The sequence below is a fragment of the Balaenoptera borealis genome (assembly GCF_965194805.1).
Source record: "Balaenoptera borealis genome assembly, chromosome: 3".
NCBI classification, from domain to species: domain Eukaryota; kingdom Metazoa; phylum Chordata; class Mammalia; order Artiodactyla; family Balaenopteridae; genus Balaenoptera; species Balaenoptera borealis.
Genome location: NC_138866.1, coordinates 175,015,620 through 175,037,188, shown reverse-complemented (window position 1 = coordinate 175,037,188; position 21,569 = coordinate 175,015,620). Strand labels below are relative to the sequence as shown.

Genomic DNA, 21,569 nt, shown 5'->3' with positions numbered 1-21,569 from the left:
TCTAAAGCACAAGAAAAGGAAAACAAATCCTTAAACACAAAATTTACACATCATTTCCTAAATCCAGGGGGAAAAAAACCTCAGGCACCTTTGCAGATACCTTATTTGACAAGTTATAGCCGCAAGGGAATTTTTGTGGCTGTTTAGCAAGCAGCTGGAAGGAGGAATAGTAAATGAAGAGAGAGATTTGCATCTGTTGGCACGTCCACTACACAGCTGCCTGGGCAGTCACACTGCAAGGGTTGCAGGATCCGCCCTGAACACCACCGCTGAGGGTCTCAGCTGTCATCTTTTACTACAAATCCACATCTCAGGCCAAACGTTTGCAGTTTGCAGTTTGCAGCCTGATCACGTGAAAGCCAGGGAAGTGGACAATCAGACACCGTAGGCAAAAATAAATTAGAAATAAGGGGCTGACTCTCAACCCCAAGAGGATGAATCATTGTCTTGTTGAATTATCTCTTTCCCAGGAGGCCAGAGTGCCCACAGTTTCTCCATTAGCCCTCATTTCTCACCCCCTGTTCTCCAAAGTTAACCTAATACAATTCCCAGATCTGCTGCTGAGATTTCTTAAACCCTGCTCTTTCTGGGCGGGGATAAGCAAGAACAGAACAGAGTGAAAATGGTCAAGAGACCAGCACCAGAAATAAATTACCATTTTGGTGCTTAGAAATATTACACCCGGGCTTCCCTGGTGGCGCAGTGGTTGAGAATCTGCCTGCCAATGCAGGGGACACTGGTTCGAGCCCTGGTCTGGGAAGATCCCACATGCCACGGAGCAACTGGGCCCGTGAGCCACAACTACTGAGCCTGCGCGTCTGGAGCCTGTGCTCCGCAACAAGAGAGGCCGCGATGGTGAGAGGCCCGCGCACCGCGATGAAGAGTGGTCCCCACTTGCCGCAACTAGAGAAAGCCCTCACACAGAAACGAAGACTCAACACAGTCATAAATAAATAAATAAAAGAACGTGAATTTCTTAAAAAAAAAAAAAAAGCAAACTGGGCTATTCATTTAAAAAAAAAAAAAAAAAGAAAGAAATATTACACCCTAAATATGGTCCACGAGAGGCCTCTGCTGGTCAGAAAGGATGTGGGGAGGAGGTTGGGTGCATCCCTGAGTCTGCGGACATCTTCCTCCTCATGCAAATGTCGTATCAGCACAAATTCCTGGAGAGACCCGTTTAGAGTCATCTGTCAAGCATGGGTGAACCCACCGCCCCGGACACACCTTACACACGGCACTGTTCTCTTGCCGGGGGGCATCCACTTCCACGATCTCATCTGAACTTCCCCACAAGCCCACAAAGTAAGGCAGTCCTTACATGCTCCTTTCAGGGCAGAGAAAATCAAAGTTCACAGGAATTGGAGGAGTTATTTGAACCGGAACAATGGCCTTTAGCTAGAACTCTTCCCATCGGTTTGCTGGCCTCTCAGGTGATAAGCTGATTTTCTTTTTTCTCTTAGCCTCATAGAAAGAAACAAAACCAAGAGATTAAATGCTAGGTGCAGAGCTGATGCTCAATAAATACTGGTTAATCGACGTAGCTCCATTGATTTGAAATCTCATTTCTCAGCCTATTGATAAAGCACACACAGGGGCTGTGTGGAAAGCAGGAAGCACCCGCCAGAGGAGGGAGGGAGGGCTGCAGGGAGAAGAACCCCCCCCCCCCAACAAGCAACCTCTGGGCAGGGCGATTGGCTGGGAGCCTGGGATGTGGACGCCAGTCGGCCAGAGGCACATGCTACAGAATCGCTGCATCCTTTACACGGGTCATGTACTTCTGTGCTCCACCTGTCTGGGGAAGGAGGAGACTCTTACTAAAATCTAGTTTTTGCATTTGATTTTGAATTTCCTGAATTCTCCATGAAACGCATTTCATCCGAGTTAGCTTCTGAGAAAACTTAGTCACTTCTTTCGGCTCGATTTTCTGCCACTCACATCTCTCTCTTGGGTCACAGCGCAGAGGAGAAAGCTGCCTGAGGAAAGTCGCCCATCACCCTATGATGACAGGAGGGAGGAAAAATATACATTCATCTATTTCCAATGTGGGGAGGGGGCGAGAGACATCTGTTTCCTTTCTAGGAAACATTTCTCCCACGGAGCAACCAAAGTACAGCTGGCAGGGCTCAGGGGCTCGGCTGCCAGCTGGGCCCTGCAGTTGGGATGCCGAATTAGTGGTGGCGGCATCTCCACGGCAGGGGGCGACCCCGGACAAGCCTTCACTGCAAAGCACCGGGCCTCCTCCTCACTTCCTGCCAGAAACCAGATTCACACTCAGAAAATTCGACGTAGGTTCTCGCAGTGGATTTTAGCATCCTACAAAAGAAGAGTCGTGTTTACTCATTCCGTAAATAATCCCTCTCTCGGCCGAGCGCGTCAGCTCACTGCTCTCTTGCGCATCTGTCTCAGGGGCAGCCAGGGGCAGGCGTGGTGGTTCAGACCTGGGCTCCACCAGCTGGTGCCCACCGCGGCCAGGACACCCACCGGGAAGATTTCTGGAAACCTAACCTAGAAAGCTAGACTTAGACAGCATCTAACGAGCCATTCATACTGAGCAAAGACCATCGCTGTGCACTTACACCCACTAAGAAGATCCTTTCTCGTCTGAAACGCACTTATCTAAGAGGGCAGTTCCCAGTACAAGAGACTTGGGTCCCAGGCCCTTTCCCGTGACTTCTCTTCATCCTCGTCACCTCCTTTCTCCTCTCTGCGGGCCCAGTGCATCCGGTGCAGGGACCCGAGCCAACGTCCTCGCTTAGCTTCCCTCCTGAGACTGGTTCGTGGGCCGCTGAGAATGCATTAAATCCCTCCCACGGGGCAGGTACCCAGGGCATGGGTGCTGCCTGAGGCAAATGCTGGCCAGCTGTTGGCCCCAACTTGTCCTCCTTCTTCCCGGACAGTCATCCCTCACTATCCGCTGGGAATTGGTTCCAAAATCCGAAGGTGTTCCAGTCTCGTATATGAAATGGCCTAGTATTCGCATATAACCTAAGCACATCCTCTCTTACACTTTAAATCATCTCTAGATGACTTGTAACTCCTAATACGATATAAATGCTATGTAAATAATTGTAAATACAATGTAAATGCTACGTAAATAGTTGCCTGCATGCAGCAAATTCAAGTGTTGCTTTTTGGAAATTTCTGGATTTTTTTTTTAATTTTAGATCCATGGTTGGTTGAATTCAATCCATCCACGGATGCAGAGGGCCAGCTGTATAAGTAGGCCACCCTTGACAGCCTTCCAAGCAATCAGGACCGAGTTCTAGCCAGGTGTGCCCTGTGCCCTCTCCAGACCTGGCCTTGGAACCAGTCTGGTCTCTTCCACAGCAGATGGAAGATGGTAGAGCCTAGGATGGAAGGATCCCTGAGTCATCACACAGAGGAAAGCTGCCCATCAATCAGAAAACTTGGCTCTGTACTTTATGAAACTTCTGTGTTAAATGTTTAAGATTGGGGTGACCTGCTGCAGCAGCTACAATTACCTTAACTCCTGCTGCCTCTACCTTGGGCAGTGGGTGACTCAGTAACACTCTGTGGGAGGAACACAAGCCCGTGAACCATCTTGCATTCACCCAGCGTGCCAAAGATGCAGAGAGGCAGACCAAAATCTTGGAAAGGAGGATGATAGCCACATGATTTTCGCTGTTTTTTACCTTTCGGATAGAGTCTGAGATTTTTTTCCCCTCCCCTTAGATGACTAGGAAAGATCTTCTGGGCTTCGCTGGTGGTGCAGTGGTTAAGAACCTGCCTGCCAATGCAGGGGACATGGGTTCGAGCCCTGGGCCGGGGAGATCCCACATGCCACGGAGCAACTCAGCCCGTGCGCCACAACTACTGAGCCTGCGCTCTAGAGCCCACGAGCCACAACTACTGAGCCCATGTGCCACAACTACTGAAGCCCGTGTGCCTAGAGCCCGTGCTCCGCAAAAAGAGAAGCCACCGCAATGAGAAGCCCACGCACCGCAACGAAGGGTGGCCCTGGCTCGCCGCAACAAGAGAAAGTCCATGCACAGCAATAAAGACCCAATGCAGCCAAAAACAAATAAATAAATAATTTTTTTTAAAAAAGAAAGAAAAGATCTTCAAAGGCTTCAAAACCTAAGTTCTGAACCAGGGGAGATGTACAGTGGCCTGTGAGAGCAAAGAGAAGAGGAGGGTCACCCCCTGTGCGTGTTCTGACAAGGTGGCCACCATCATGCTGACACGGCCAACCACGCTCCAGAACGCTTGAAGCCTCTTCTGCAACCTTGCTCTCACAGTGAGGGTTCACAGCAGATGACCCCACGTCTGTCCACGCGGCCTCTGCCATCTCTCAGCAGAGTGGGGAGCTGGTGAGTCGTCCTCACAGCCCCCTTTCATGAGGTCCGCATCTCTCTACCATGGCAGCTCTCCCCGGGACAAGCAGGTCTCTCCTGTTCTGACCATTTTCATTTATGGAAACCTGTGCTCAGGCAGGTAGAGGATGGACAGGCCTAATAAACCAGCCCCTACTGAGATTAAAAGGACTGACAGCTGCACCCACCACTGGTGGATTCCTAACCATGTAAGAGCACTAAGGAAGCATCTAGTCTGGGCCCTCATCCCTTAGAGAAGGAAACTGAGGCCCAAAGGAAGGGAGTGACCTGCCAAGAAATGATGCACATGGGGGCAGAACCCACATGTCTTATCCTTGACTCCACACCTCTCCCCCTCTCTTGGCCTCCATCACTCTGAATGGATTTTACAGTTTTCCATGGAAAAAACTTCAAGGCTCTGATCCTCTGATAGTGGGATTTGGGACATCAGCAGAGAGGCCAAAGCAGCCCTTCCCAGTGCCACCCAAATACAGGTACCATCTGTAAACCCAAACCCAAGCATGGACTCATAAGACTCATAGGAGAATAGGGCCCAGTTTTCTCTGGGGCCATGGCTGGGAGGGAGTCCCCGCTCAGCCCTCACCACCTTCCTTTCCTAGCTGTCATCTGGGAGCCCTGCATGGGCACACCTACCAATATTTGTTAATTTGATTTCTTTTCTTCACTCAACATTATCAAGGCTCACATTGGGGTATTGAGGGGCCTATGGAACTTATTTTTAAAATAGCAATGAAGCCCCTAGAGAATTCTTATGTCTTTAAGACTGTGGCCAACCTTGGAGGTCCACCAGAACTGCATGCTGCAAGGGACAAGAAGCAGATTTGGCCCTGAATACTTCAGGAATATCAGGCACAGAAATCACACTTACTGAGCACTTGGCTATGTGCCAGACATCAATCCAAATACTGAAGGAAGGGGTCTGAGTCATGGTTCGCGGTTATCGATGGACTGAGGAGCAACTGAGAGAGAGAGGAGAGAGAGACAGAGACAGAGACAGAGAGTGGGAGAGAGATTTACTGCATATGTTAAACACAGGTACATTCATTCAAAGAGCTTTATGCCAAAACCAATTTTGGATGGTTTTTTTTTTAAGTTTTAACCAATGGCTTTGACACTCTGTAGATAGATCAAGGAGGATGTCATTCCCCATCCCGGCTGATATTTCACTGTCAGTCATCTTTAGAACAGTTAAAAGTGCCCACTGGTTCCCTGGGTGCCTTGGTTCACATTTTTTCACTATTTGCTGGCATGGAGGGCAGTTCCTCTTCCTCAGCATTGGGGCTTTGGGGACCAGAGGTTCTTCATCCCTTCTGGGGGGACACCCAGTGGCTCTTCCTCGCCGGAAGAAGGGCAGGCGTGCCCCATCTTTCTGCTGCACCGTGTCTTCCGCGTGGCAGTTGAAGGCAGCACGGAAGCTCTAACAGACGCGCGCTCCAGCTGGACAGCACCTGCACCGAAACCAGGGCGAGCGGAGGAGAGCAGAGGAGCTCCCCTGAGAGGTGAAACTGTCGTGCCTCTAGGGTACCCCCCCCCCCCGCCCCGCAGAGCATCAGCACAGACCACAAGGCTGGAACGCCCGCAGCATTCCTCACTGCTCCCCTGGGGCATGAAGACGATCAGGGCAGCCCTCACTGTATGACTGTCTCAAGGACACAGAGCCGGCACTGCAAGCCGTGTGGCAACTCTAGGCCTGTCATCAGCAGCCAAAGGGCTCCCCTCTGCTCAGTGAGGACAGCCACCCAGCCAACACACCCAGCGGCACTAAAGCAGGCCAGCGGCCACCTTCATCCTGTGCACCTCACACCCACGTGCAATAACCACCCAAGATGCCCCCCGAAATACCCCAAAGTGTTTAGTCATATTTCCTGCATTTGTGGTTTCTCCTTTAACACAGTGAAGTAGGAAGTATGATATGGCAACGCAATCAGCATTAATTTTATTAAAGGGGTTTGGAGAAGTTAAACTAATATCCCTGTATGGATGACGTGCATAACAGATGCCCTTTTTGGCTAAGCAGAAAAACAAACCAAAACAAACAACAACAAACCGTCAAAATAATTCACCCGAAAACATTAAAATATTCATGAGCTCTGTAAATCCAAAGAACGTGCTTTTCAAGCCCATACTGCGGTAAAATAAGACAATAGAGCTAGAGTGCGACAAACTCATGGACCTGACGCTCTCCGGTTAATCCTTGGAGCTTCCATCCGCATTTGAACGCCAAGGGCAGTGTTCCCCACAAGGCTTTATCTAAATTAAATCCCTGCTGCGCTGCACCGGAGCCTCTCGGGAAGTCGGTCTGTCCCGCCAGCTCACCTTTCCGCGGGTCGATGTTCTCGGTCCGGGTCGCCTCGCTCCCGGGGCGGGACGCCGGCCGCTCACACCCACTCGGACTTGCTGGGGCCCGGGAGCGGGGCGCTCGGCGCGCAGGGGCGCTCCTCCCACCCCGGGGCCGCCGCTCCTGGCCCGGCCCCGCGCGGCTGGTCGCTGGCTGAGGACAGCGAGTCGCTCTCGTCCTCCCCTGGCAGCTCCGGGTGCCCCGGCACGGTGGGCTCCGCTGCGGGGCTGTACGCGCCCTGCCCTCCAGTCCGCAGGCCCCGGCGAGCGCGCGCCCCACGTCCCCCGTGCGCCCCGTGTCCCTCCCGCGCCGCACCCCCCGCCCCTTGACACGGCCTCCTCCGGGCCCCGCCGGGTCGCCTGCGCGTCTTCCAGCGCACGCTGCAGACAAGGTCGGCGACACTGAGCAGAAAGGACAGCGCGCAGACCGCCCAGACGAAAAGCATCAGGATGGACTTCTCCGTGGGCCGAGAGACGTAACAGTCCACCACGCTGGTGCAAGGAGGGTGCGTGCACGAGAATCTCTTGGGGACCAAGAATCCGAAGAGGAGGTAATGCAGGGCACCGAAAGCGGCCTCCGTCAGGGTCCGGAGGCAGAGGTGGACCACGTAGCCCGAGGAGAAGTCCGGCACCGTCAGGCAGCGCCTGGCCCCAGGGGTCAGTTCGGGGCCGTCGTGGTCCACCGAGTCATCACCCAGCCAGCGGGATCCACGTGCCGCCAGCTCGGCTCCTTTGTGCAGCACGTAGACGCTGAAGACCGCGGATGGAAGGAGAACAGACACGCTCTGGATCAGCCAGAACCGCAGGTGGGACACGGGGGCGAAGATGTCGTAGCAAACGTTGGCGCATCCGGGCTGCAGAGTATTGCACACGAACCTCTCCTGCTCGTCCTGGTAGACCGGCGACCCGGCCAGGATGAGCACCACCATCCTCAGCAGCACCATGAAGATAAGCCAGATCTTCCCTGGAAAGAGGGAACGGGGAGGGCACCATCACAGCCATACAAGCACGTCTCCTCCCAGCAACAGCTGTAAATCTTTACTGGTGCTGAGCCTGGAGAACTAAGTGTGTAAGCATGTGTTTTAGTCACAGCAACGGTATCAGCCTGTTAGCTCACTGGACGAATGTCTAACGAGCACTTACACTGTGTCGGACAGTGTGTTCAACTAGGCACACCTCGGAGATACTGCGGGTTCAGGTCCAGACCACCCCCCAAAAAGCGAGTCACACGGATCTTTTGGTTTCCCAGTGCATATAAAAGCTATGTTTCCACTATACCTTGGTCTATTAAGCGTGCAATAGCATGATAAAAAACAATGCACATACCGTAAGTAAAAAATACTTCGTTGCTAAAAATTGCTAACCATCCTCTGAGCCTTCAGCCACTGGTGGTAGTAACATCAAAGATCACTGATCACAGCACATCGGAATAAATATAATAACAATGAAAAAGTTGGAAATATTGTGAGAATTACCAAAATGTGACACATAGACATGAAGTGAGCAAATGCTGTAGGAAAAATGGCACCAATAGACTTGCTTGAGGCAGGGTTGCCACAGACCTTCAACTGTTAAAAAAAAAAAAAAGCAGTATCTGAGAAGCACCATAAAACGAGGTATGCCTGTACGTGTTTGTAAAATGCTTTGAAATTGGCAGATTTAAAGAAGCATGGATACTAAAATGTTTAATCTAGTTTGGCTAGTTCAGAGTTTGGGCTGAAAGTTCTAGAAAGAAAATTGGGTGGTTGTAAATAAAGTCTTCCTCTTAAAAAGAGTGAACTTTTTCAAGGATGTTAGTGCATTCCTGTAACTGTGTAGAGCAAATACAAGCTACTAATTTCAGTGAGTTTTCTCTTTGATAAGAGTCCACACGATCTTTATGTAATCGGTGGGCTCTGTAGCCCTTTCATTTTGCTCTGTAGCCCTTGAAATCGAATTTCTTGAAGAACATTCAGTTTTTTAGACTCTTCAATAATTCAGAACTCCTTCCCCTCTATTCCAGCTATTATGAATTGAATTTTGTCTTTCTTCAACTTATCATGAATAAATGAGGCTAACATAGAAATCAAAATAACTTCCAAGTCCTATTTTCATTTCATGAGTCAACTATTTTGGAGTGTGTTGAAGACCCAGTCAAAATAATCTGTAAATATTGTGTTTTGTGAGGAGATACAGAAATCATCACCTGACTTCAGAAAAACTAAACTCTCTTATAAATGAAGGCAGTTCAACTCAAGGACTGTGTGACCATTACGTGATAAACTCATTAACTCAAACTTTTAAAACCCAGTTGGCTTCGTCTAAAAAGCAATGAAGAAGAAAAATATCAACCACTTCACAGACATATTTTAATCTTTTTCTCAATCCCCTTTACTAGGATACCCATACCTCTCTGAAAATTTAACTTGGCTACACCAAACTCAGAAATCGTATTACTTTCTTTGTCAAAAAAATAAAAACTAAACTAAAATTGGGATTTGGTTTAAAGTGCACAGAGAACTTACTAATCTTTATAGATGGAGCTTCAAGGATAAACCCTAAAAAGATGAACAAGAAAGCTTACTCAAGGCATAAATTTCTCTAACTTTGACTGTATTGTTCCTTTTCCTAGTAACGTAGCCAGAGAAGAGTTACACAAAAATACCCCTCCCATTTGCTCAGCCCCCGAATGTCAGCAAAAAGACTCCCCTTGAGAGAAACATCGCTCACTCCCAAGACATCCTTAAAGGATGGGGGAGCCTCCTTAAATAATGGGGAATTAGAGGAAAGCTTGAGCCATGGCTCCCTGTCCTCCAGGGATAGGCAGGCCTTACTCATTGGGGAGGGCCAGGAAAAGTGACCCAAGGCAGAACAAGTGTTCTGCAGGGGTTGGCGCTACTCACCCACCATGGTCACATTGCAGTTTAGGGTGATTACGAGGAACCCCAGCAGGTCCAGCTGGTCCATGCTTTCAGGGGGTCACAGACAAGGTGGCTGCAGACTTCCAGAGCCTGCGTTCTCCAAGGAGGTGGGAAATCTTTGCAGGAAAAAATGTATCTTAGCTACAAAAGACTCCCAGGTGAGAGCTGGAGATACAAAAGGGAAGATTCAAGCCCAGGAGCACAAGGTCGTTCTTCTGTCTCCAGTTGAGACGGTGCCGAGCTGTTTGAGGCAAAGCCTTCCTGACAACTGCAGTGCCCAGAGGCCAGAAGCAGCCGTCTCTCATCGTGGCTATTCTTACCCTATTGGGACATTCCAGGCCCTCGGCAGTGCTCACGTGTCTCCACCAGGAGAACTGATGCTTCAGGATATAAGAGAAGCAATGACGTTCATCCCAAGAAAGAAAAGTTCTGTTAACCAGCCAAGTCTCTATTAAAAAGGCGTTTCCTCCTTGAAAACATTTCCACACGCACTTCTTCACTGCTTAAAGAAGCGCTAAAATGTCCATATTTCGTCTCTTCTATGAAGCATAACCCACCATAACTCGAGCCCCAAAGGATCTTGTCCTCAACTCTGAATTCCTATACCATGGGTGCCAGCAGGAATCTGCACCTGGGATGCGTGTCCCAGCGTTAGGCTGTGACACAGTCATTCCGTAGCTGCTTCCTGTCTGGCTTAGTGACGAGAGCCCTTCACGCAGAGACAAAGGACCTGGATGCAAAACTGGGGGCAGCCACCTGGTCACCAGGAGTCACTGAATCTCCCGAGAGCCTTGTCCTGCAGTGGGGTTTGTGGGAGACAGACATGAAACGATGGTGTTAAGAGCACCTAGCATGCAGAGGGTGTGCAAAACTCGAATCAGTGGCACTTCCATCCCTAACTGGCCCCAAAGACCTTCATAGATGATGTCCTCCTTTTGTATCTCCCGGCCCCATCGAGCCCAGGGCTGGTGCCGTTGAATCAGCTTAACAAATGTCCATTAAATTTGTCATAAAATATCACCGTCTGGACCTGCTGACATCAATCACAGTTGCATCAAAATCCTCTCGTGGCTGCCACCTTTCTATCTGGGAAGAGCCCATCCTGCAAGGCTGGGGGTCTATCCTCAGAGTGGAATTTGTGAACTTTAAAAGGAATGATTTCAATTTTCCATGAAAGCTATTCTTGATATCCTACCTTTTCTCCATTTCTGATCTATTCTTGACTTTAGTAATAACCCTAGAAAGAGTCCCCAAGGAAGAGTACAACAAAGATGCTTTCATCTTCATGCACAGGACACGTTTCCACCCACAGAAAACATTTTGACCCCCTTGAAAGGAACAGTAGTTTTGCTATATTTTAGTCAAACGCTTTGACACGAACAATGAAATTTAGAGAAACTGTAGTCACATTAAAATTTTGAAGTATTTGTTTCAAGGGTTCAAGTATAAAATAAAGGAAAATATCTTCACTTCCTAATAGACCGTTCAGGTTATTGGCTTAAAAATGGAAAGACCAGGAAAGCAAGGACTGAATTTTGCTGTATGATATAAATAGCCTATTCTGCATGGGGATTCAATTAGAATGTTGTGACCTTGAGCAAATCACTAGGGCTTTTCATGCCTGTTTTCTCATCAGTGAAGTAGAAAAAAAAATGTGCCTCTTACCTCCACAGAGTGGCTGTGACATGCAAAGTGAGATCATAGGCATGAAAATGGTTTACAAATACAAAGAATTACGCATGGGAGTGGCTGGTGGTGCATCTCAGGGTCTGCTCCTCTGGGTCCCACCCCCAGCCTTTCCTTTTGCTCCCACAGCATCTTCGGGCTGCCTGTCCCCTCCCCCTCCTTCATCACTTTGCCCTCCCTCCTCTAAGTCTACCTGGTCCCCATTCTGTCTTTCTTCTTCTGCTTTGTTTCCTCTCCTGCTAGAGGGCATTCTTGCTTTTCCTGTAAATACTAACCCCTTGTGGCTGCCAGAAACAAGATGGGGACAGAGAGGAGGGGCTGTAACTGGAGCATCAGATACTACCTCTCCCTCCATAAAATTAGCCCAGAATCGACGGGGAACTCTGATTCGTGTGTCTGTGGGGTGGAGCGAATATCCAGGGGAGTCCTGTGCTCGGCCCAGTGGAAAAGAAACCCAGCAGGAGTCAGGGACACTTCTGTCTTCCCTCTTTTCCTTTTCTTTTTCCTTTTTCCATACTGACTTCTGAGATGTGCATCTGTCCACTAAACCATATCACCCACAAGACAGCACAGACTGGTCCCCATGGGGAATACAAAACCCCCCAAATTCCATTCTCCACAGACTTGCCGATTCATGCAGATTTAGAAAATACCTTAAAATCCACTCAGCCCCCTTCCTAATCTTCCTAATCTTGAAATTAAAGGTATGGCCCAGACCACCAGCCTCAGCAGAGTGCTTACATGACATTCGGTGTCCCTGCCCTGGCCAGAGAATGTTTGATCCGTGAAACATTAAAAGTACAAAAAAGTTTTCAACTCTCCAGAATGTTAAAGAAATTCAATTATCTGCATAGTACAATGTTAGCACTTCAAGTATTTGAAATTGTATTTTTTTAACTTTTTCATGGAAGTCTTTCTAAGACACCGTTGGAATCTAAGCAGACGGGACGGGCAGGACGGACAATGTGGGTAGAAGGGATGGCCGGGTACCAGCGGTCACTTAGAATCAGGCTTTCCTTATGAAGAAACCACGAGTCTCCACCACCAGCTTGCTTTCTGTTCCCAGGTGTCGGGCAGTCAGTCAGAACACCCTTCCTGAGTGCTGTGGTCTGAATGTTCGTGTCCCCCCAAAATTCATACCTTGAAATCCCAACCCCCGAGGTGATGATATTCAGAGGTAAGACCTTTGGAGGTGATTTATGGAATGAGTGCCCTTTTGAAAGAGGCCGAAGAAAGCTTATTCTCCCAGAACTGTGAGAAATGAATTTCTATTGTATCTGAGCCACCTAGTGTATAGCATTTTGTGATAGCAGCCCAAATGGAATAAGACACTGTGATATCAGCTGAAATGGAATCCAACAGATGTTCTCACCATCCAGGCAGGAGGGAGGCATCCTCTTACTCGTTACTATTGATGTGCTGTGACTTATGGGTGCCTTTTAAAATATGATTGCTAGTGTGACAAACACAGTTCAGTCCATATTTACTAAGCACCTACTATGTCTCAGGCACTGTTCTCGGCACAGAGAATGAAACAAATTGCTGCCCTCGTTGAACTTACATTCTAGTGGAAAGAACTGACAGTAAACAAGAGAAGTATCTTCAGCAAAGTAAATTACTAATCGGATGGTGGTAAGTGCTGGAGAGGAGAATAAAGTGGAGACAGGAGTAAAGGATGTCCAGGAGTAGCGGGGCGGCCAGAGACAACCTCGCTAAGGAGGGCACATCTGAACCAAGGCTGAGGCAGGGGAGGGAGGGAGTCCTCGTAATCCCTACTCTCTCTTCTAATTTGCCCAGACCCAGGCCTACGTAGCAGAAGTTACCAAATGGCCCCCAATCCTTTCCAGGGCCTGTGTATGCACCATGTTACACAGCGCAACCTCTCAGGACCTCACTGAACATGTGGGTCCGAGGGTGAAGCAGTGGGACCACACTGCAGAGCAGGGGCCGGGGACACAGTGGAGCTGTTCGCCAGCATCCAGCACGGGGTCGCTGCACCTGCCACAGATGCACCTGGGGGGTTTTTGTTTCCAGACCATGTCCAAACCGTTCAAAATTCGTCATCAAAACAGTCGCCAGTAGTCAAAGAGGTCATTAGGGAAAGAGTACAGACTTCCGGGTCAGAGGGTCTAGGTTCCGACCTGGTTCCAAACACATACCAGTGTTTGACCCTGAGCAAACACTAACCCATCTGAGCTTGTTTTCTTCTCTTCACGGAGTTGAGGATTCATTCCTTCCAAATGTATTGAGGCCCCTCCTGAGAACTCTGTCGAGTCTTGAGAATGCAAATTGAAGATTGGGATTGAGACATACACACTACTATATATAAAATACATAACTAAAAAGGACCTCCTATATAGCACAGGGAACTCTACTCAATACTCCATAATGGCCTATATGGGAAAAGAATCTAAAAAAGAGTGGATATATGTATTTTTTTTAACATCTTTATTGGAGTATAACAGCTTTACAATGGTGTGTTAGTTCCTGCTTTATAACAAAATGAATCAGTTATACATATACATATGTCCCCATATCTCTTCCCTCTTGCATCTCCCTCCCTCCCACCCTCCCTATTCCACCCCTCTAGGTGGTCACAAAGCACCGAGCTGATCTCCCTATGCTATGCGGCTGTTTCCCACTAGCTATCTATTTTACATTTGGTAGTGTATATTATGTCCATGCCACTCTCTCACTTTGTCCCAGCTTACTCTTCCCCCTTCCCGTATCCTCAAGTCCATTCTCTAGTAGGTCTGCATCTTTATTCCCGTCTTGCCCCTAAGTTCTTCTGACCATGTTTTTTTTTTTTTTTTTTAGACTCCATATATATGTGTTAGCATACGGTATTTGTTTTTCTCTTTCGGACTTACTTCACTCTGTATGACAGTCTCTAGGTCCATCCACCTCACTACAAATAACTCAGTTCCGTTCCTTTTTATGGCTGGGTAATACTCCATTGTATATATGTGCCACATCTTCTTTATCCATTCATCTGTCGATGGACACTTAGGTTGCTTGCATGTCCTGGCTATTGTAAATAGAGCTGCAATGAACATTTTGGTACATGACTCTTTTTGAATTATGGTTTTCTCAGGGTATATGCCCAGTAGTGGGATGGCTGGGTCGTATGGTAGTTCTATTTTTAGTTTATAAAGGAACCTCCATACTGTTCTCCATAGTGGCTGTATCAATTTACATTCCCACCAACAGTGCAAGAGGGTTCCCTTTTCTCCACACCCTCTCCAGCATTTATTGTTTGTAGATTTTTTGATGATGGCCATTCTGACCAGTGTGAGATGATACCTCATTGTAGTTTTGATTTGCATTTCTCTAATGATTAATGATGTTGAGCATTCTTTCATGTGTTTGTTGGCAATCTGTGTATCTTCTTTGGAGAAATGTCTATTTAGGTCTTCTGCCCATTTTTGGGTTGGGTTGTTGTTTTTTTGAGATTGAGCTGCATGAGTTGCTTGTATGTTTTGGAGATTAATCCTTTGTCAGTTGCTTCATTTGCAAATATTTTCTCCCATTCTGAGGGTTGTCTTTTTGTCTTGTTTATGGTTTCCTTTGTTGTGCAAAGGCTTTTAAGTTTCATTAGGTCCCATTTGTTTATTTTTGTTTTTATTTCCATTTCTCTAGGAGGTGGGTCAAAAAGGATCTTGCTGTGATTTATGTCACAGAGTGTTCTGCCTATGTTTTCCTCTAAGAGTTTGATGGTGTCTGGCCTTACATTTAGGTCTTTAATCCATTTTGAGTTTATTTTTGTGTATGGTGTTAGGGAGTGTTCTAATTTCATTCTTTTACATGTAGCTGTCCAGTTTTCCCAGCACCACTTATTGAAGAGGCTGTCTTTTCTCCACTGTATATTCTTGCCTCCTTTATCAAAGATAAGGTGACCATATGTGTGTGGGTTTATCTCTGGGCTTTCTACCCTGTTCCATTGATCTATATTTCTGTTTTTGTGCCAGTACCACACTGTCTTGATTACTGTAGGTTTGTAGTATAGTCTGAAGTCAGGGAGCCTGATTTCTCCAGCTCTGTTTTTCTTTCTCAAGATTGCTTTGGCTATTCGGGGTCTTTTGTGTTTCCATACAAATTGTGAATTTTTTGTTCTAGTTCTGTGAAAAATGCCAGTGGTAGTTTGATATGGATATATGTATTTGTATAACAGATTCACTTTGCTGTACACCTGAAACTAACACAACACTGTAAATCAATTATACCGTGATGTGCTCCTGCTTCAGCAGAAAGAGAATTTGAAAATGCAGGAAAGGAGAGGGAATGCGGGAGGGGCAAAGTAGGGGGAGGGGAGTAAGAGGTACCAACTATTATGTATAAAATAAGCTACAGGGATGTATTGTACAACACAGGGAGTACAGCCAATATTTTATAATAACTGTAAATGGAGTAGAACATTTAGAATTGTGAATCACTATATTGTACACCTGTAACATACAATATTGCATAGCAACTGTACTTCAATTAAAAATAAATAAATAAACAGTAAAGGAGCAGTTACAGTGCACCGTGATGGGGGCTGCTTTGGGGGAACACAAGAGGGCACCCTACTCCCAGGGTTCAGGGAAGACCCCCACCCCGGGGGAGGTGGGGGAAGAAGCCAGGTAGCCAGGATCTGAAAGCAGGTTGTGAGGCTAGTCACCAAATTCCTCCCCAAGTTCATGACTTGCCCTTATTATTTTGGAAAAGTTAGTGGAAAATTGGAAAGTGAAAGCGATACAACAGTGACCAGAAGTAAAGTTCTGAGCCAGAGGTGGGGTCCCTGGGGAGAACCAGAGAGATGCTCGGGCCTCCACCAAGAGTTACTTAGACCTCAGCCAGTTAGCTGTGTTCAATCTAGAGGAGAAAGATCAAGATGAGAAGGGCCTATTAAACACAAAATATGTTTAGGGATTCCTTTTTTAAAACACTCCAGGAACAATAAGATGGTATTGATCTCTCCCATATGGAATGGAACGCGCATTTGCAGACAGGCGCTGGGTAGGAAAACAGGAGCTCCGTTCTGGACAGACCTGGAGAGCGTACACTTCAAACTCACACGTCCCAACAGACCGAGCTTTTCCCCAGTTCTCTCTCTGGGTGAGTGACACCAAGATCCATCTCACCTGAGCCAAAATCCCAGGGCTCAACTTGCCTGAAACACTTTTTTTTTTTTTTTTTTTACTGCTTTCCCTCTGCAGTGGCCCATTGCCTCTGGGACCAGGTCCAGCTGTGCCCACCAAGCCCCAAAGGCCTGCTCCACTCCCACATCCCACCCTTCAGGCAGCTCCTGGGATCTCTGCTGTTTCTAGACCTGCCACAGCTGTTGCCTCCATTCGGGGTGTCTTACCCTCTCTGGCTGGTTTCCAGAGACTTCCTTCTACTTCGCCGAGGTCGGGGTCGGTGCCCTAGTGGGTGCGCACATGGCATCCGTGCTCCTCTCGTGGCTGGGACCCTGGACGTCATCAGTGGTTGGTTTCCCCAACCCCGCCATCACCACCCTGGCCCGGCAGACACAGCCAGATGCCAGCCATTGAGCCTTCTTTACCCTCTGCTTCTGGGCTGGGAGTCAGTTCACCTTAAGGATCAGAAGAGAGAACACAAGAAAAGATGTGGATTTGAGTCTTAGTCCCATCACTGATGCTGGGTCTTATTTCCTCTGCTGTAAAACAGACGTAATAATAGCATCAACCTCTCATGTCGTTAATCAAATTAAATGAGTTAAACCATGTAAACTGCCTGACGCAGTGGAAACAGTCAATAATGGTAGCTCAAAGTTCACATTTTCTTGCCTCTCCTACTTCTCTCAATCGTCCATCTTCTGCGTAAAGGGTTGGCCCTTTTTTGGCGTGGCCAACGAGCCAGAGGGGTTCTTTCCCTTTGCTCAGTGACAGGGGGACTCACCACACACCAGAGGTTGTGTCTTGCACTTTGAGCTCTTCCTGACTCAATTTTCCTTGGGATCAGACATTTGGCATGAACTATTTTGCCCCAACTTTTCCTGTGTTGAGGCCAGAAGCTTTAGGGCTCCTGAAGTTTGTCTGGATCCTAATGGCCCAGAGCCACCGTGGATTGCGTCATTTCTCTGAGAAAACAGAATCCTGTGCCCTGAGGTTCCCCCGACACCACTGGAAGCCCCGCTGTGTGGAGCAGACTTGTCCCAGAAGGCATGCTGACCAGCCCTATGTCTGCGCCACCTGCATGTAAGGCAGAGTCTGACCACACTGGGCCCCAAATGTCCCACAGATGACCAGCTTGTCTCTGGGTTTGGAACAAGTGTGTGCTTTGTCTTTGAAAACATTTTGAGTCACGATTTTTTTTTTTTAATTTATTTATTTTATTTGTTTTTGACTGTGTTGGGTCTTCGTTGCTGCATGCGGGCTTTTCTCTAGTTGCGGCGAGCGGGGGCTACTCTTCGTTGAGGTGCGCGGGCTTCTCATTGTGGTGGCTTCTCTTGTTGCGGAGCATGGGCTCTAGGCGCGTGGACTTTAGTAGTTGCAGCACGCGGGCTCAGTAGTTGAGTCACGAATTTTTAATTGTTTTATTTTTACATTTGTTTTTCTCCAATAAAGGTAGATGAAAGAGAGAGAGAGATAGCTGTGTTAATGATTTCTCTCTCTGGATAACTGAGAGGCAGTTTCAGGCCCTGAGTAGGACCTCCTGCCTCAGACACCTCTAGCTCTTGTTCAGTATCACATGGTAAATGCTTGCCGTCCTCTGGCTTCTACAAGCGATGACAATGAAAGCCTCTGGAAGAGGCAACACATGAATCCTCACCAGTCACCTTCACTAGAGAGTGAGTCCAGAAGCACCGGTCCTGGAAGCAGGCTTTTCTGTGAAGGTGAGGACCTCGGTTAGGGAAGAGGTGTCAACGGAGTGTCATAAACACGCTGCCATGTTACCAAGCAGTTCAGGTTCGTTAGCGCTCGTATTTTCCTCTTATGTTTTAGGTAATGGGGGTGGGGGTGGGGAGGAAGGGAGGGAGGGAGGGAGACACGGGGTGGCTGTGACTGTGCGTCCAGGATTAGATGAACAAGTCTTGTCAGGAGCACAAACCCGTCCCCATTCCCCTCTGTGTGTGTCTCTGCCTGTTCTCGACCATGAAATGCTAGGAGGGGGAATGAAGGAATTCAATCTATTTTAAAACTCAACAACTGTTGAACGCTAACCCCCAAGCATTCAAAGCACTTTAATCTGGGACGAGTGCTGAACCTGTCTGTTGAGTGAAGGATATATTCGGAAACCCCCAACAGCAGTGCCCGGACAGGCAGGCGACACAGGGAACTCCGCTCTGAGCCGAGGTCCTCCCCACCCACCAGCTATGCGAGACACAGGGGTCTCCCCAGACAGTGTTTTCAGGTCAAGTTTTCTCCTAAGGGAGAAATTAAGGAAGGAGGGAACATGCGTCTCATCAGCTGCGGTGTGGTTGGTTCCGCCTGGACCTCCGGGGAAGCCGGCCAGGCCATGACCACACTGTACTCACCTGTGAAAGCAAAGACAGACCACAAAGCAGAGAAAGTCAGTGTGAGAAAATGGACAGGAGGGTAGACAGAGTGATGGGAGATACAGCAGAGCGGGATGGGATGGCAAAGGACCACTTTACATCTAAGGGTGTGATCCGGGTAGGAGCGGAGTTATCACAGAGACAGGAGGCAGGCCCGCCCCGGCCAGGGCACACATTCCCTCACTGGACGGCGCAAGGTCACCCAGCTGGTGGGTGCAGGAGCTGGAACTCAACGCAGGGCCCGATATCAAAGCCCTTCGCCCTTCGCCCCTTAGGTGCGATGGCCTCAGCCTAGGAGAGAACAGATTCTGGGAGGGGCCACGAGAGGAAGCTGGAGCAGTTGTTTTGTTTTCTAAAGAAGGTACTAGAGAGCTTGTTGAGTCCTTCTGAAAAAGAGTGAGGGTTTCATCCAACAATAAGATATTGACATCTACTCCGTGCCAGACACTGGGCCAGGTTTAGGGATGTAGGTGAGTAAGACACAGCCCTTTCCTTCAAGGACAGAGACAAGGACTTTTCTACCCGTAAGAATAGCGACCAACTTTCCAGATCCCAAGAGAGCTAAGACATGGTCAAGTAACAGTAATGAATGATGGGCCTGTAATAGAGGCACAAAGAGGGTGTGAAGGAGAAAACAAATATCTGCAATGTGTGCATGTGTGTGTGTGTATGTGCGTGTGCGCGCACACACTAGAGAGACAGAGAGAGAGAGAGAGAGAGGCACGTTACAGATGAAGAACATAGGGTTCTGTGACATCTCATGACTGCCTAAGCCCACACGGTGTAAGTGCAAGGCTGGGATTCCATCCCACATTATTTGACCCCAAAGTCCCTGGTGTTTCCATGTGACACAGAGCTGGGAACAACTGGGGAAACTGGGGAAGATCCAAAGAGAAGCTCTCACTCTCAGCCGAGCCCAGAACAGACATCTCTCTGGGCCTCTGCTTTTCCTTTCTGGAACGAGCTAAGCTCATAGAAGTTTTGTTTGGTTAGCTACTTTCATCTTTCTTGGAAAGAAGTGGCATAAATAAATTCAATCATTTATTAAAAGGCAACAAAGAGCCCCTCCTGCTAGCTGAGTTGGGATTTCTGGAAAGGCTCTTTTAGGGGGTAATCCATTCTAATCCCAGCACTACCTCCAGGCAGTTTCCTTGAAAAGATTGAGTTGTGTGTACAAAGTGAATCTTTAAAAATGATTTTTCCCAAGGTGTGGCTCTGGTCTCATCTTAAGTGGGGCCCTTACTGGCTTAATTAACCATAATGAGTGTGAATCACCCTGAGAATGAATCTTCTTTCTTTTTTGATAACTATTCTCCTTATCGGAGTGCACTGATGCCTCACAGCCTGCTTCGAGAAGAGCTGAAAGCAAGGGGCCGGCAGTAGCTCATCACAAGCCTTCTTGGGACCCCAGCGCTGATCTCTGGTCTCATGTCATGTTAACAGTGATCCTCCTCCAGTTCTGTGGGTTCTAGCTGAACCTGGGAGGGGATGGTCATGTAGCCACTTGGGCATAGCCGGGATGACTAAGCAGTTACTATGATGTTTGTAAGGTCAAGCACTAATCCTTCAAGATGGAAAACAGTCAACAAGAACTTAATGATTTATTTGATTCAAAAATTGAAAGGCAGAAGTTTAAGGAAAATACATAAGACATACCTCTTAATATTTTAATCTGTGTGTATGTGTTCTGTATTTCAGCCCTATTGTGAGCTCTTTGAGGTCAAATCTGTTAAGCTGTTTTCCTGTCACCCCAAAAACGTCCCAGGGTAGTTCCCTTACTCAGTCAATCTATGGTGATAAAGATGACCTTGCAAATAGCTGTGTAGTATTTTCCTTTTTAATTTAAAACAGCCACTACAACTGTTGTTTTTTCCTAGTTGACTGTTTTCATGTAATTTGAAATTTTGTTATCAGATGTATACATATTAATATTTTTATGTCTTCTTGATGAATTGACCCTTTTATCACTGTGAAATGTCCCTGTTCATCTCTAGTAATATTCCATTTCCTGAAGTATATTTTTCTGGTGTTAATATAGCCGTTCTCCTCATTATATTTGTTTTCTCTTAAATTCTTGACTATGTTTAGAATAACTGGTCTTAAAGTCCTTGTCTGTACATGGAAGCAACCTAAGTGTCCATCGACAGATGAATGGATAAAGGAGATGTGGCACATATATACAATGGAATATTACTCAGCCATAGAAAGAAATGAAATTGAGTTATTTGTAGTGAGGTGGATGGACCTAGAGTCTGTCATACAGAGTGAAGTAAATCAGAAAGAGAAAAGCAAATACCGTATGCTAACACATATATATGGAATCTAAAAAAAAAATGGTTCTGATGAACCTAGGGGCAGGATAGGAATAAAGACACAGACATAGAGAATGGACTTGAGGACACGGGGAGGGGGAAGGGTAAGCTGGGACAAAGTGAGAGAGTGGCATGGACATATATACACTACCAAACGTAAAACAGATAGCTAGTGGGAAGCAGCTGCATAGCACAGGGAGATCAGCTTGGTGCTTTGCGACCACCTAGAGGGCTGGGACATGGAGGGTGGGAGGGAGACGCAAGAGAGAGGGGATATGGGGATATATGTATACATATAGCTGATTCACTTTGTTATACCTCAGAAACTAACACAACACTGTAAATCAATTATACTCCAATAAATATGTTAAAGAAAAAAAAAGAAAAGAAAGAAAAAGATTATATTCTTGATGTGGGAGCTAATCCTGCCTGTCCTCTCCCTTCTCCCCACCGCTGACCCCAGACCCAGGCAGAC

General features: G+C 47.5%; 2 protein-coding genes across 3 annotated transcripts in view; both read right to left on the bottom strand.

Moving 5' to 3' along the window:
- Positions 1 to 21,569, bottom strand: part of LOC309625700 (cyclin-Y-like) — a 121,754-nt gene that overhangs the window by 84,513 nt on the left and 15,672 nt on the right. The window lies entirely within an intron of this gene.
- Positions 6,737 to 13,849, bottom strand: GJD4 (gap junction protein delta 4; the record flags this gene model as incomplete). Its single annotated transcript, XM_082388227.1, has 2 exons — positions 9,578 to 13,849; positions 6,737 to 7,659 (listed from the first exon to the last, which is right to left on the bottom strand). The coding sequence occupies exons 1-2, from the start codon at positions 9,639 to 9,641 to the stop codon at positions 6,737 to 6,739; spliced, it is 987 nt and encodes a 328-aa protein (XP_082244353.1). The 5' UTR covers positions 9,642 to 13,849.